The sequence below is a fragment of the Neovison vison genome, chromosome 11 (genome assembly GCF_020171115.1).
Source record: "Neovison vison isolate M4711 chromosome 11, ASM_NN_V1, whole genome shotgun sequence".
Taxonomy (NCBI): domain Eukaryota; kingdom Metazoa; phylum Chordata; class Mammalia; order Carnivora; family Mustelidae; genus Neogale; species Neogale vison.
The window spans coordinates 146,357,689-146,373,521 of NC_058101.1; the positions used below are offsets into that span (position 1 = coordinate 146,357,689).

At 37.0% G+C, this 15,833-nt stretch overlaps 1 protein-coding gene across 6 annotated transcripts in view; it reads left to right on the forward strand.

Annotated features, from left to right (window-relative positions):
• Nucleotides 1–15,833, forward strand: part of TTC29 (tetratricopeptide repeat domain 29) — a 243,162-nt gene that overhangs the window by 86,053 nt on the left and 141,276 nt on the right. For all 6 annotated transcript variants that reach the window (XM_044224911.1, XM_044224914.1, XM_044224910.1 and 3 more), the window contains one exon: nucleotides 2,217–2,302. In XM_044224911.1, the coding sequence (XP_044080846.1) occupies nucleotides 2,217–2,302 (86 nt within the window). The remainder of the gene's footprint in view (nucleotides 1–2,216; nucleotides 2,303–15,833) is intronic.

The following is a 15,833-nucleotide window of genomic DNA, read 5'->3' on the forward strand; positions in this document are numbered from 1 at the left end:
GGTCTTTTCTGGTTCCATATAAATTTTAAAATTACTTGTTCCATTTCTTTGAAAAAGATGGATGGTACTTTGATAGGAATTGCATTAAATGTGTAGATTGCTTTAGGTAGCATAGACATTTTCACAATATTTATTCTTCCAATCCAGGAGCATGGAACATTTTTCCATTTCTTTGTGTCTTCCTCAATTTCTTTCATGAGTACTTTATAGTTTTCTGAGTATAGATTCTTAGCCTCTTTGGTTAGGTTTATTCCTAGGTATCTTATGGTTTGGGGTGCAATTGTAAATGGGATTGACTCCTTAATTTCTCTTTCTTCTGTCTTGTTGTTGGTGTAGAGAAATGCAACTGATTTCTGTGCATTGATCTTATATCCTGACACTTTACTGAATTCCTGTATAAGTTCTAGCAGTTTTGGAGTGGAGTCTTTTGGGTTTTCCACATAGAGTATCATATCATCTGCGAAGAGTGATAATTTGACTTCTTCTTTGCCGATTTGGATGCCTTTAATTTCCTTTTGTTGTCTGATTGCTGAGGCTAGGTATGTGTCATTCAACTTTAATAATGCTGACATTTCCCTCCATTATTTTATGCTTTCACTTTATCTTAATTTTGTTTCATTTAGGAAGCAGGAGAAGTTCTTGGGCTTAAATCCTATTTTAAAACTAATATTTAGTGTGACTCAACTGTTTCAATTAGCTGCCTCAAAATCTATCAACAAGGGTCGATTTTTCTTTTCTTTGCTAGGCTGCCCTTTACATAAAATTGGATGCAAATGGTGATACTAAATCAGCACATGCCACTGTTAGTACTTTTACACAGTTACAACATTTAATAGAGCAACTACAACTTATAAATAATCAACTTTTAAATATGCAAGAGGCAACTTCCCATCATAACCTCTCCTTCCTACCCCATCCTTCCCTTCCCTAGGTCCATCCTTATCCTCAGCACTTATAAACCTATAGCAGAGAAGAAGTTAAGGCCCAGATAAATTGTACGAGTTAAAAATCCCCAGGCTGCATCATTGGCACCATCAACTCTGCTGAAGTGAGATTTTCAGGGTATAATTCTCCGCAATCATGAAATTGGTTGAGAATAATAACAATACTGTCACTGGCATTTGCCATCCTGTTTTCCTGTAGTGTTTCAGTTGAGCCACTGCCTCACAAGTGGTAATTCAGTGAGTCGTGAGAGAAACGCAGTGTGGAGAATTGTTAGCTCCTTCAGAAATCCATCATGGCTGGAACACAGAGTTCAGACATCTAAAGGAGGCGGGAGTGGGGGGGGTGGGGAGGTGTAGATCCTCAGGCATTTGTATTACCTAGGAGTTAGGTAACACTGAAAGCCAAAAAGTAGAAAGAGGATAGTATTCTTTTCAAAACTAAGAGCCTTCAATGGTCTGGTAAGTCTGTTGACATATATTTAGTATATAAATGTGAAAACGTGTGTATTTATAGATGGTATGAGATATGTCTTATTGAATAAGATATGTCTTATTGAAGCACCTTACACATCTACACATATTGCTTTGGAAAGAAGATTTTGATAATTCCTGGAACAAAACACATTCAAAGAAATTAGAAAGTCTACACAGTTCCTTTGAGAAGATGATGAAAAGCATTACTAGTCATTAGCAAAGAAAAAATGTGTTTGGGTTTCAAAATACACATGGGATGTTGTACCAAGAAGGCAAGGTGTCAGTCATTTTCACCCCAGGTTTTAACCGATAGCTTTTAAATTAAACCTAATCAAAACAATAATTCCTTAATTTGCTAATTATCTGCCCTGTTAGAGACTTGCCCAAATGTCCCTTTCTCCATGTATATGTGTTTGTGCACCCTGTAAAGCTGGTACCCTTTACCAGTTATTCCATGTCTGTAGCGGCAGCTATGCTGCATGACTCTGAGTCTTTACATAGTGGACTAGTGTAGAAATCACATATGCATCTCAAAATGATGATATCAAGCTGAATATGTAGAGGAAAACTCCTCTTACTTACATTGCTAATGCACTATAGTCTAACATTTATGAGTCGTGTAATTTATTTTAACATCAGCCTTTTAAGATCAACACACAGTGAAGTTTCAGGGATTGTTCGTCTAAGTCTGTACACTTTGTTACAACTTTCTGCTGTCTTAAAAAGCAAAAATTCTGTTCCTTGTAGTAAATCAGTTTCTTTCATGCCATGACAATTTTTCTACATTTTCAACTTTAGGAAGTGACAAAAGGATGGAAGGAGAAGCGTCCTATTACTTGGGCTTAGCATACCTAGCTGCTGAAGAGTATGAAACAGCATTAACAGTAAGTTGAAGTAAACTTTTAATCATTGCCATTTTTAATGTTTACTATATTGTATTTATTTTACTTCATATGTTGTTATAAAACCAATAGAAATGGGTAGTCCTCTACCTTTCTATAGAGACCAAAGCAGAATAGCAGTTCTAGAAGAAGAAAAAAATTGGTTTTATTGCTTATGGTAGGCAGTATATAATCAATTACCAAGAAGTGCTTTAGGATACATAAAAGTTAAAAATGTGGGGCAATGTGAGCATCTACACTCATTCCCACCCATATCACTGAGGGTAGACTTGGGTTAAATGATGGCAAAAAGTAAAAAAAAAAAAAAAAAGAAAGAAAAGAAAAGAAAAATGAAAAATCATAAACATAATAAATAATCATAAATAAATTATTAAAAATAAATAAAAATCAAAAGGTTGTGATTTGGGAAATTTTGCTTGGAAAAGACTGTGTTTATGCAGTTGAGTGAATTGCATTGCTATGGACCTTTATGGGGGGAGGCAGCAAAGATCGAGAGCACTGTTGATTCCGATCTGAGAAGTAGCCTGCTCCATGATGAAAATCAGTGTGTGTCTATTTTATGACCAAAGTTCCGGTGTTTGGCTAAAAACAAACAAAAAAATGTCTGGGCTATCTTTTCTGTATTATAATAGAAATCATTTTTTTCTTTCATTTTTCTCTTAGCTCTAATATAGTTCAAGTGTAGTTTCCCATTTCACGTATATCTCTCATAATGATTTTATCTGATATACAGTATTGGCTTTATCTTCAGCTTCGAGGATTTTGCATCTGCTATTTTAGATAGTCATGCCAAGGAGGATTCATCATGGGAAATAGATTGTTCTAGATGACTCATCTGCTTACTAGTTTTTGGTTAATGACATACATTCAGCAATGCTGTGTTCCAGGGAACTCAGAAGCCAGCACTTCCTTTTAGCAGCTACTTTAATGAGAATGGCCAACTTGAGAATCTAACTATAATTCCAGGCAGGAGGAATAGGGTTTTCTGAGCTGGGAGATAAGAGTGGTTGATTCCAACACTGAAGATTAGGGAGGTTGCACAGAGAGCTTTTCAAGAGCAGGATTTCTATAGACAAAGTGTGGGAGTCAAAGATGATAGGATATTAGATAAACACACACACACTCAACATGAACAGACTTAGTTTGTTTGGGAAGCAATGAATTGTCAGGTGCAGGTATGAAATCAAGATGGAAAATTAGGTGAAAACTAGCTTATAAATTCTCTCCCATTCTCTCTCTTTCTCTCTCTCTCTCTCTCTCTCATGGGCAATGCAAACACATGGCAAAATAAATTCAGGCAATACAATAGAGTTTACACTGAAAAATAAACCTTCTCTCCCTCCTGGTATTCAGTTTTACTGTTCTTTTCTCAAAGGCAAATACGGTTTCAAGTTTCAGGTTTATTTCTCAAAAAATATTCATATGTATGTATACCACATAAGTGAATAAACATATATATATATTTCGTTGCTTACAAAATTGTAGTACTTTATATGTTGTGTTCTGCATCTTGAGTTAACTTCTTCCTCACTAATGCATAAAGACGTGCCTCGTTTTTAAAGGGCCACATGGTGTCCCATGTTATCATTGTACCATAATGGATTTAACCAGTGCCTATTGGTGGGCATTTAGGTTATTTCCAACCATATTGTATTGCAAAGGGTGTAGCAGTGAACAGCTTTGTGCCAAAGTGAGAGATGGTCTACAGAATCAATTCCTAGTGGTGGAAATGCTGGGTCAGGGAAGAGATAAATTACTTTTTTTTTTTTTCCTAAACTTCCCTTCAAAGAAGCTTCATCAGTTTACATTCCTACAAAAATAAATAAAGGTACCTGCTTCCTTTGGACATTAGGCACATATGTGTAATATGTGCCGTGAATGTTTTTCCAGACCACTGTTTTTTTTACTTTACTTATGAAATTTTTCCATGCTAAAATTCCATGGCCAAATTTATCGACCTCTTTTTCCATGACTTCTGGACATTCTTAGGAAGACTGTCCTCATTCCAAAATTATTTTTTTTTAATTTTATGGAGGGTTGAAGGGTTTTAAATGCTTTGCTGAAGAGTGTGAAACTCATTTTAAGCAATGTGGGAATTTTAATGATTTTTGATGAGGCTGGTGATATGATCACATTAATTTATTCCCAGCTGTTTATTAAGCACCCTCTGTATGACAGATATCATGCCAGGCACAGATCTGGTCTATAAGTGCAGAAGATAACACTACTGGTATAGTCTAGTAATGAATGGATTGAAGGAGAAATATTTGGCATCTAAGGGGAAAATTTCTTGAAACTGGTACTTCTTTCAGAAAAGTACTTAAAGTGTTTTCCTGAAAGTATGGAAACTATAACTCAAACATAAATCTAATGTTCATATTAGCTGTGTGAACTTGGACAAGTCCCTTAAACTCTCTAAGTCTCAACTGCTTCATCTATTCAAGGGAACTAATGAGTACACTTACTTTTTTAGTGTGTAATGGATTGAATGGTGGTCCCAAATATCCACTTCCTAATCCCTGGGGCCTGCGATTGTTACTTTATTTGGGAAGAGAGTCTTCGCAGATGTATCTAAGGGCCTTGAGATGAGGCGATCATCTTGGATTATCTGGGTGGGCTTTAAATCCGAAGAGATTATGCTGAGTGAAATAAGTCAAGCAGAGAGAGTCAATTATCATATGGTTTCACTTATTTGTGGAGCATAACCAATAGCATGGAGGACAAGGGGCGTTAGAGAGGAGTAGGGAATTTGGGTAAATTGGAAGGGGAGGTGAACCATGAGAGACTATGGACTCTGAAAAACAGTCTGAGGGGTTTGAAGTGGCGGGGGGGTGGGAGGTTGGGGTACCAGGTGGTGGGTATTATAGAGGGCACGGCTTGCATGGAGCACTGGGTGTGGTGAAAAAATAATGAATACTGTTTTTCTGAAAATAAATAAATTGGGGAAAAAAAAAAGAAAAGAAAAAGGCAGAAGAAGATTTGAAACAAAGGACAAGAAGACACATACAGGGAGAAGACAACCACATGAAGATGGTTCAGAGATTGGAGTCATGCTGCCACAAGTCAAGGAATGCCAGGAACCACCAGAAGCTGGAAGAGTCAGGAAGGATCTTCCCCCAGAGCTTTTGGAGGGAACATGGCTCTGCTGATACCTTGATTTCAGACTTCTAGCCTTCAAAACTGTGAAATAATCAATTTCTTTTAAGCTACCTAGTTTGTGGTAATTTGTTGCATTAGTCCTAGGAAACTAATACATATGGTGATTAGGAGAGATCATTTATATAGAGTTTTTAAAAAGTGCCTGCCTTGTATATAATAAACATTTGGTAATTGTGAGCTTTTACTATTTTTACTCTAACTTAAGTCTCTTGACTTCAAAAGTAGTAGTGAAGGTGGAAGGAAGTAGTTGCAGAAATTGTGCAGGACTTGGAAGTAGATGAAGTACGGAAAGTGGGGAAGACAGCGTTCCTCAGATGGCCCTAGGTTCCTGGATATGAAACTGGATGAATGCTGCTGTCATTCACTAACCTGGGGAATGCTATTGGATACCCAGGCTGGCAGAGAAATGGGGAGTTCACTTTCAAATATGTTGAATTTGAGGAGTTTGGAATTATCCAAGGAAGAGATCAGATAGTGGTATATGTAGGTCTATAGCTCAAGAGAAAGTCGAGTTTGGAGCTACTATACTATTCGATACTTTATAAATCTTTAAGTATTCAGCATATTGAAGTACTGGAGTGGAGATTTCCTAGAGAGTTGATAATGATGAATAAAAAAGGCCTGGGATCAAGACTTGCTGAAGGTGGTAAGTACAAAGCAGGGGTATCCGGGGAGATAGGAAGAAGGTCAGGAATGGAAGATCACATACAAGCCAAGGAATCCCAGGTGTGTCTAAAAGACAGAAGTATGCAAACCCCTTCTGCCTCCTATTCCAGATTTTGGGCTGGAATAAGAGCTCCTTATAGATATTTCCTGTGAGAACTCAACCCCTCCTCCCAGGCATGTATCTTGGTGAGAGTCAGCATGAGTTAATTCTTGTCATTTACTGCTGCAGCTGGGGTGAAGGCTTTGGGAAACACTGCAGCCCATATTCAAGGCCCCAGGCTTACTGCTACAGTAAAGAGTAGCCTTTGCATTCAGGAAGAATGAGGGACTGTTGTCAGAGCCCAGGTCTTGCTTGTGGTAGACTATTGTTGTCTTTTTGGAACATAGCTTGCCCAGAACTGAGGGCTTACAGGAACTAAGCTTAAAGTTTGGACCAAGTCCACGGGCAGAGCTGCAGGACCAAAGAAAGATCTGTTATCAGATCTGGATACAAAATGCTAAGAGAAAAATAGAGAAGGCATCAGATTCACAGTTGTACAACAGGAAACAGAACAGGTACCAAGAAATCACCAAGGAACAGGAAGCTGGAGTTGGGGTGTGCTTGGGATGGAGAACAGACATGAGCGTTTGTCCCTGATTCAGGCCATGGGGTTCTTGCTCAGGTTGATTTTAGAGGGCAGCCTGTTTTTGCTATTGTAATTAAACACTTCCACAAAACCTGACGTCTTGCTTTGATTTCCAATGGAAGGTCATGTCTTTTCCTTCTCTTTAATACCTAACTTTAGCCACTCTCCTTGCTTCTTTTCCAAGGTAAAAGGTCTAAAACCCCAGAGCAGAACAGAGCACTCCTTGTTTAGGGAATAGGTTATAAAAAAAAATACATGATCAATTAATAAATAGGATTGACTCCTTGATCAATTGATATATGCCCAGTTATCTAATCACAAAGTAAACATTCAACATACAAAAAATCTTCTCTTTTGAAATTCTCCCTTACCCTACCTCCCCACCCTGGGCAGCATGACCAACACTATCTTCATCTGTTTGAGGCATGGATGGTGTTGCTGTCGCAGTGTGGCTGTGGAGAGGGGGCAAGAATGCCCTGAAATTAGTGTGGTCATGTCGGAGCTGGCCTGATACAGCAGACAGTTAACAGTCAGCATTCCCCTTCCCATTTTTATAGTCCATCTTTCATTCTTGGCTTAAAGTCCACATGCTCTTTTTATTCCCTTATTTGTATTTTAAGCTTATAATTTGGAACATTTCCAAGTTTTTAGTACCATACCCTACATTTACCCTTTTTCCCTCATGAATTTCTCCCTTTCAATAATGTTCACCTGTTTAAAGACGTTTACGTGATTTGTTCAAAGAAACTTGGCTTAGAGAAACCTGTCACAAGTGAATATTACTGATTAATAGTTTTGATGATCTGAAACAGAAGGGATTTTGAAATTTTGCTGATGGATCTTAACTTAAGGGCTTTAATTTATTAATAAATGATGACTACATTAATAGAAGAATATTCCGACAAGCATATGAATAGTTTGGTTATCCATTCTTTGCCAATAAAGCATCATTTATTGGATGAGAGAATAGGGTTAATCTAAGACAAGATAATGGATTTATTTAGGGTTGATATCCCTGCTAATGAAGAAAGGGTATTTGGGGAAGAGAAGTGATAGTTACTCTAATAAACTTATGCAGGAGGTCATCGAGACCCTGACATTTAAAGGTGAAAATGCTACCTGCATTTATCAGGTGCTGAGAAAAGCAATAGTAATTCCCTTTGGCCATCATCAATTTAGAACCGCACATGTTACAAGTAGAGTAAATTATGAATTTTAGAAGATCAATGTATCTTATAAAGTCTTAAAATTTCAAAGAGAAAAATATTTTACTAAAAGTCACATTCAAGGCTTTTGCAAAGTTGGACCCACTTCTACAATCAAATATTGCAAACATAAAGTTAAACAGAAGGGCCTCCCTTAGCACTGTTTTATGCATGGATTTTCTTTCTCTCTAAATATTCCATTCCACTTAATAATTTCAGGAACACCAACTTTAACAATCCTCAGTACATTCAGTGAATTATTTGCTTCTCATTATTTAGCAATAATGTAGCCTATCAAAAATTATACTATGAAAGCAAAATTCATCACATTGATACTTTGTTTGCTTTTATGGTATAAGATTCATCACATGTACTATTATTTAATTATTCCATATATAAAACAGTAGCCATCTTTATATTTGCATACTTGTCAGCATCTTTATAATAGCTTAGAATGCTTCTAACATTGGTGTTAGCTTATATACATGGTTAACCTAAATCTCTAGCCTTATCAGCAGCATCCCATAGAAAAATGCAAATAAATAATGTATCAGAAAAGATAGTTACACTAATATTCTAGCAACTCACAGATTGTTGATAAATATTAACAATAAAGGATATAGATTATAGTTGTGAAATGATACATTCTTAAGGCTTTGCTAGGTAATTGAAATTAAATTGTATTTATTCTGTCAACTCAGTATACACAAACAAAGGGAAAGTCATTATATATTAGAAGGCGTTTCTAACAAAGAATGACTTTTAGACTTACAATGTTTAGCTAACCGAAGTTTGGGGGGAGGTAATTCTTGCAGCTGTTCCTTTTTCTATTTAGTTTATAACCTTCTGCCTTAAAAGTCACCCCATCCTTGATAGCAGTGGGCTCTTCATCCAAATTACAGTCTACCTGACATACAGATACCTTGGCAGATTCCACAGTAATGTACATCAAGCAGGTTTTCTTTTTGGACACTTTTATAAGTGAAGACTGTTATCTACTCCTGAAACCATTACATGACCCAAATAAATCCACATTCCTCACAGCTCACTTTCAGTATAATATCGTATTAAAAGAAAAAAAAATCCAGCAAGCTAAAAGAAAAGTAATTTCAGTTTCTACTTACTTGTCCTCAAAGAACAGTAAAAGAGATAAAATTCTTAACTCCCAGTAACAGTTTTCTAAAATCCTCTCTCGTTCCATTTTAAAAAGATCTTTAATTTGTCTGTCTGTAGATATTCTGAAGTCTGTATCCTCACGTCACTCTCTAAACCCAAAGTTTCCTCCAGTATTCCACTCACTCATGGTTTACCGCTCTCATTTCTTCTGTCCTTCTGCCTCTCTTCTCTCCCTGATCAAGGAATGGGGGGTTCTTTTCAGCAAGCTCCTTTCTACTTCTTACATCCCTACTCCCCTCCCACCCCAATGATAACTCTGATCTGCATGATAAAACCCAGGAGTAGTGGGGCTGGTTTGGGGGAGAAAGGAAGACATACCAAGCAGGCTGTGCCAGAATGAGTAGACTGGGAAAGAGGAGAAAACAAATGCTCTTGCCTTAATTATTTTTTATTCTCTTGCACTACATGCGACAGATGCTTGAACACAACATGTCATAAGAAAAAAAAATGTAAAGAAAAAATAGTAAAAGGAGAGAGAGGGAAAGGAAGTAAAGGAGCCAAGGCAAAGGAGAGGTCAAGAAAGAGGCTATCTAAGGCTCTGTCTGCAGTCAGGTCCTTTGTGCATTATTTCAAACACTTCAGCTCTGCCAAGTTCTGTACATGTGCAGAATATGATGATATGGTACATTTTTCTTTTTTAAAAAAAAAAAGATTTTATTTATTTGTCAGAGAGAGAGAGGGAGAGAGAGGGAGAGAGAGCGAGCACAGGCAGACAGAATGGCAGGGCAGGCAGAGGCAGAGGGAGAAGCAGTCTCCCCGCTGAGCAAGGAGCCTGATGTGGGACTCAATCCCAGGATGCTGGGATCATGACCTGAGCCGAAGGCCGCTGCTTAACCAACTGAGCCACCCAGGCGTCCCAATATGGTACATTTTTCTGATGGACCATACCTGCTAATGTATGTGGGCTGAATAGGTTTGTCTGTAGGAGCATTTGCTTCTGTGCATCTGCATGTGTGCCCTCTTCCTAGCTGCTTCTGGCTCCTTGTAAAGGACTCTTCAAAGCCAGTTTAATACGGAACCATGACACCTGGTTAGAGTCTACAGATGCTCACATCTGCTGCCGAATCTTTGACTAATATAGGTTTGCATGAAGTAAAGGCAGTAAATTGTAGCATTTCTTGAATAAGGAGCTCTCCACAGGCTTTTAAAAGTGTATGTAATAACTCTTTGGAGTGTGAGGGCAACAAAATGGCTGAGATGGTGGGCTATAACATCAAACTGATGGAGGACTGAATCCCAGCTTTGCTCCTGCCTCGTCATCAGACATTGCACAAGTGACTTCCGCTTTCGAAGCATTAGTTTCTTCATCTATAAAATAGGGACACAGTGATCCACGGCCTCAAAACAGCTTTGTGAGAATTAAGTAAGAAAATGTGTGTAGGGTTTGTGGTGTAGGCGCTAACATATAGAGAACCACAACTATTGTATCACCATTAATATGCATTAACAGACTTGTTTTCCAAAGGGCAGAGATGGTCAAACATCTATAAAATCACAATTTCTGGGTTTTACTCTAGGCCTCAGTATTCCCAAACCAGTAGTTAACATAGACCAAAATGTTAAATGTATAGGCGAAAGTCTATATCAGAGATGTGGATGTAGGAGTTTATTTGGGAGTTCTATTACATGATAAAAAAAAAAAAACCTTTTTGTAATACAGTTTAAGTGTATATAGCAATAGCTCTCTAAGCGTTAAGTGGTCCAATATTTGAGCTGACAGTAGGTTTTGACGCACAATCTTTATACGGGAGGTAACTATCATATAGAAAGAGCCTATGGGAGATGCCTGGGTGGCTCAGTTGGTTAAACATCTGCCTTGGGCTCAGGTCATGATCCCAGGGTCCTGGAATCGAGCCCCGCATCAGTCTCTTGTGCTTCTCCCTCTGCCTCTCCCCCTTGCTTTTGCGCTCACAGGTACTCTCTGTCTCTTTGTCTCTGATAAATAAATAAAAACTTTGAAAAGAAAAAAAGAAAAGAAAGAGCCTATGGTGCTCTAGCATGTGCGCTAGAAGGCATGGATCCTAGTCCTGAGTGCTGCCTGCTAGCTATTTACCTTAGTTTAGTCACAGAACTTCCTGGAGGCTCAGTTTCATGTGTCAAACAGGGATGGCAACACCAGCTTCACTTTTTCTTTGTGAAGATCAAATGGAAAAAAATGTATGTTTACACTTTAGACTAGAAACAGTCTTCAAATGTAAGATACTATTATTACCACAGGCTGTGATATAATTAGCACTGAGTAATGATAGCAATGATTCTCTGGCAGGTAGCATTTATTGAGTATCTATCCCAAGTGCTGCTTTATACCTAGTTTTCAATTGTAATTTGTCATATGTAAATTACAAAGTGCTTAAATTTATCTTTGTATCAACACATATTTGTGAGGGAAATGTAATAAACCAACATCGGATAGAAAACTTTTTCCTACTAATTTATTAATAACTTTCTCTTGAGTGGAAAAAAAAATGGGATTTATCCCCCAAAAAAGGAATTTTAGTACTTTCTTTATTTAAAGATCAGAGCTATTCACTACCCATTAAATAGAAGTTGCTTCACTTGCCAGTTAGAAATCATTACCTAAAATTGACCCTTCTGTTCTTGCTTAATAGCCTCAGTATCTGAGGAGAGCTCAGATGCTGGCACAGAGGAAATCATGGCCTCCTTTCCCCAGAGGACCACGGGTTATTATACAAAACATGCAGACAATTCTGCTTGCAGCCAGTTTGCCTCCTGGTACTGTGTAGTTCATCACCAGCTTCTGAAGCATGCTAAAGAGGGCTCGCCACTCAGCTTGAGACAATTCAGGTGTAAGCTCAGGGGTCTCAGCAGTCATTTTCCTGCTTTACATCAGAGTTCTCATCCGCTTTATCCTTTTGTCCCATGACCCACCTCAGGCAGTCTCCTTCTTGGGAATCTAAAAGGAGCAGCTGTTACAGATCCCATTTCCCCCAATTGTTGCCACACAGATCTCCTGTTTAGCATCATCCCTCCCTCCACACATGCCCCTACCAGCACACAAATAGCACTTTCTTTTCATCCCAGAGGTTCTGCTCATAGAGAAAGGCTCAAAATATCCATTATCTGACCAAAAAAAGTGGTAGGATTAGAAACACTGATAGAAGAAAATAGTCATATTTCCTAATTTTAAAAAATATGTATTTCTAAACACACTGTATTATATTACCAAAATTATTTAAGCAATAATTTCAAGCATGGTGTTAATATGTATTCCGTATCTGAATTTATTTTATACCTTTTGAACAGTTAGCCTTACTTGGAAAATAGCATGTTAAGTAGTTCATGAAAAATATGTTTTAATAATTTGGAGATTATGCTAATATAAAATGTTTTCCTAATAATTTTGCTACTGTTATCTTTGTATTTAAAGTCATGACCTTTCTAAAACAGTAAAGCAGATAACCTTACAGTAATAGTTTAATATAAATTTTTGTAGGAAAGATTGTGTGCAGACTAGAATCTTAGTAAATTGAATGTTTTTTTTTTTTAATTTTCTCATTAATGGGGAGTTGGACTCTCTTGAAGCATTTTTCCTATTTAATTCTCCTAATGGTTCTTTTCCTTTACAATGTTACAGCTTAGGAAAATAGCGTGTGTGTTTTCTTCTTTTTAACTGATGAAGACATTATGGTGTTTGTCATATAGATTAAAGTATTTGTCATTTAAATGACAAATGCATTATAGGAAAATCAGAATACTCAAGAAAAAAAATGAATCTCTGATTTTTTTTTTTTAAACAGCATTCTGTAGGCAAAAATTTAAAGTCATAGACTGTCATGGAGAGGAAGAGATGTTTTATGTCAAGAAAGAAAGTTCATGACTTAAATTAGTATAAAAACTGATTTTTTAGCCATAGAATTTATTGTTTGTTTGTTTGTTTGTTTTTGAAATGTGAAAACTGGTTTTGGATCCCCTTGAGATGTAGAATGCCACTTTGACCAAAACTTCATGATGATGTTGATTATTCATTCTAAAAAGAAAGTGTACCTCTTTACAAAACTACTGGCATTTTTGTTTCCAATCGTTCACATCTTAAGAAATAGCTCAAAAGTTTCTGATACTCATTTTATGAGAAAATGAACAGAAGCATAATTATCTTGATTTGGTTCACTCTGGGATGAACTTCCAGACTCCAGAAATTGAGTACCCTCACAACTATCCTGAATAGTGTGACATATGGAACATAATGTATGTATCTCCTTAAAGTTCAAGGCCTAGCATCTGAAAATGTTCTCTGGAGCAATAAAGCAACCTGCATAGTTCATCACAAGACTAATTGTGTGACAGACCTAGAGGCAACGGCACAGCTGTTAGCGCACGTTGATCTAGAGACTGCAAAGGAAGAGGCATCACACCTGCAAGAACCCAGAGATGATTACAGGATTAGATGTGTTAAACAATAGTGTGGGGACCATACGAAGTCATTATACAGAGAGCCGAATTCTCTCTCTCCCTCTGCAACATGGGAAGGGGTAACTTCAGAAGGAAAAATGTAATTCAGCATCTTAAAATTTACCCATAACAGTGTCAAACATATCTGTAGGATAGACGATTACTTGATCTTCAGTTAACACCTACCTTGATGTTAAAAATCCTTCAGTATAAATAGTGCTCAACTAAAAATAACATATACTAGACTTTAGAAATAGCATTAACTCTATACTCCTAATATTCAGTCCATACACTTAAGGAAAGATTTTACCTAGCAATTTCAAATTTCTCCTCAATAAAACATTTAAAATCTTAGTTAACTAGTAAAATAATCTTGTTTAAGATTAAGTCTCACTTTTCTGGTGAATGTCTTCTATTAACCCCCTGTTTTTTCTTAAATGATAATGATGATGGCCAGGGATAGAGAAAGAGAAGGAAGATAACAGAGAAACTAGCCAATCCACAAAATGACATTTAATTCATGAATAATCAAGAGTTGATATTTTAGATGTAAACAACAGCTTTTGTTTATGAGCATTTCAAGGGAGAGGTTTAATACTCTCTTACATAACATCATGACTTAGAGGCAAAAAGTTAAAAAGTCAAATAATACTGAAGGTTGGCAAGGATGTGAGCACCGAGAACTATGATTAGAAGTAGAAGCTGGTCCGGAGAATGCCAGGGTGGGTGAGGATTCAAGAGCTGAATTCAGGCCAGCCCCACTCCTCAGAGAATCTCCAGCAACACATGGAGGGCCGATGAGAGGAAAGGGAATAAGATTGGGGAGGGAGGATGAATGAGAAGACTTTGTTAAAAACAAGTGAGAGTAAAAAAATAAAATAATAATTTAAAAAAATTGAGGGGCCATGCACTGATGAATAAAAGTATGTCTTGCTGTGAAAGGTGTAATGTGCTTGGCATTTAGTAAATATTCAATAAAATGGTAGCTTTGAACAAGGCTCACACTTTTTGCATGACTCAGGGATTACTCTTTTCAGAATTTATCTGCAGGAAATTACTATTAATATATACAAATATTTAGCTATAAGATTGTTTATATAGTTATTAATAGATACAAAGATTTGGCTTCAACCTGTATATACAATGTTATAAGCACTGTTTGTAATAGTGAACAATCTAGAAACGAGGTAAATGTACAATAGCAAATTGACTAAACATTATTGAGTATCCTGTGATGCAAAATAAGGCAGCCTACAAAAATGACACAAGAAGTATTTTTATAATAACAAAATTATTATCAATATATTAAGCAGAAAATCAAGGTACAAAACAATTACGATCGTACATACATACCTATGTTTACATACATATATACATATGAGACAAATGTATATATGAAGATACTAGAAACACCAGATTGTTTTCAGTGGTTATCTGTGGGAGCTCAAATAATGGATGACTTTAATTTTTTATTTTTGGGAGAATGAAGCATCTGTATTCCCCAAATTTTCTACAATTAACATATACTGACTTTGTAATAAGAAAAAAATGATTACTATTTCTTTCCATTCCTTTAAAAATTTAAAGGCTTTAATTAATGTTTTCAGTAGGTTGTATATAGACTGTTCATAGGAAAAACCTTCAGCATAGGGTTGATCATAGCAGTTAGTCATTTCAGCAGCTCATCTCAACCTAAAACACTGAAGAAGGTTATTAAAAGCTTAATAAGTGGGGTGCTTGGGTGGCTCAGTGCATTAAAGCCTCTGCCTTCGGCTCAGGTCATGATCTCAGGGTCCTGGGATCGAGCCCCGCATCGGGCTCTCTGCTCAGCAGGGAGCCTACTTCCCCTCTCCTCTCTCTCTGCCTGCCTCTCTGCCTACTTGTGATCTCTGTCTGTCAAATAAATAAATAAAATCTTCTTTAAAAAAAAAAAGCTTAGTAAGTAGTAAAGGGCATTTAAAGATGACCTGATAAGGCGAAAAAATAGTCATATGAATTATAAAGCAAAAATAATAAAATAGGGAGAAAAGTACTGTCCTAGAGTGTTTGGTATCCTCAGTAAATCTGGCCAAAGTCCACATGAGAAAGAAATGGTAATAACTATGTCTATGAAGGTTTTTTTTTTTTAAGATTTTATTTTATTTTTATTTGAGAGAGAGCATGTTAAGGGAGAAGGTCAGAGGGAGAAGCAGATTCTCTGTGGAGTTGGGAGCCTAAAGCCAGGACTCGATCCCGGAACTCCAGGATCTTGACCTGAGCTGAAGGCAGTCA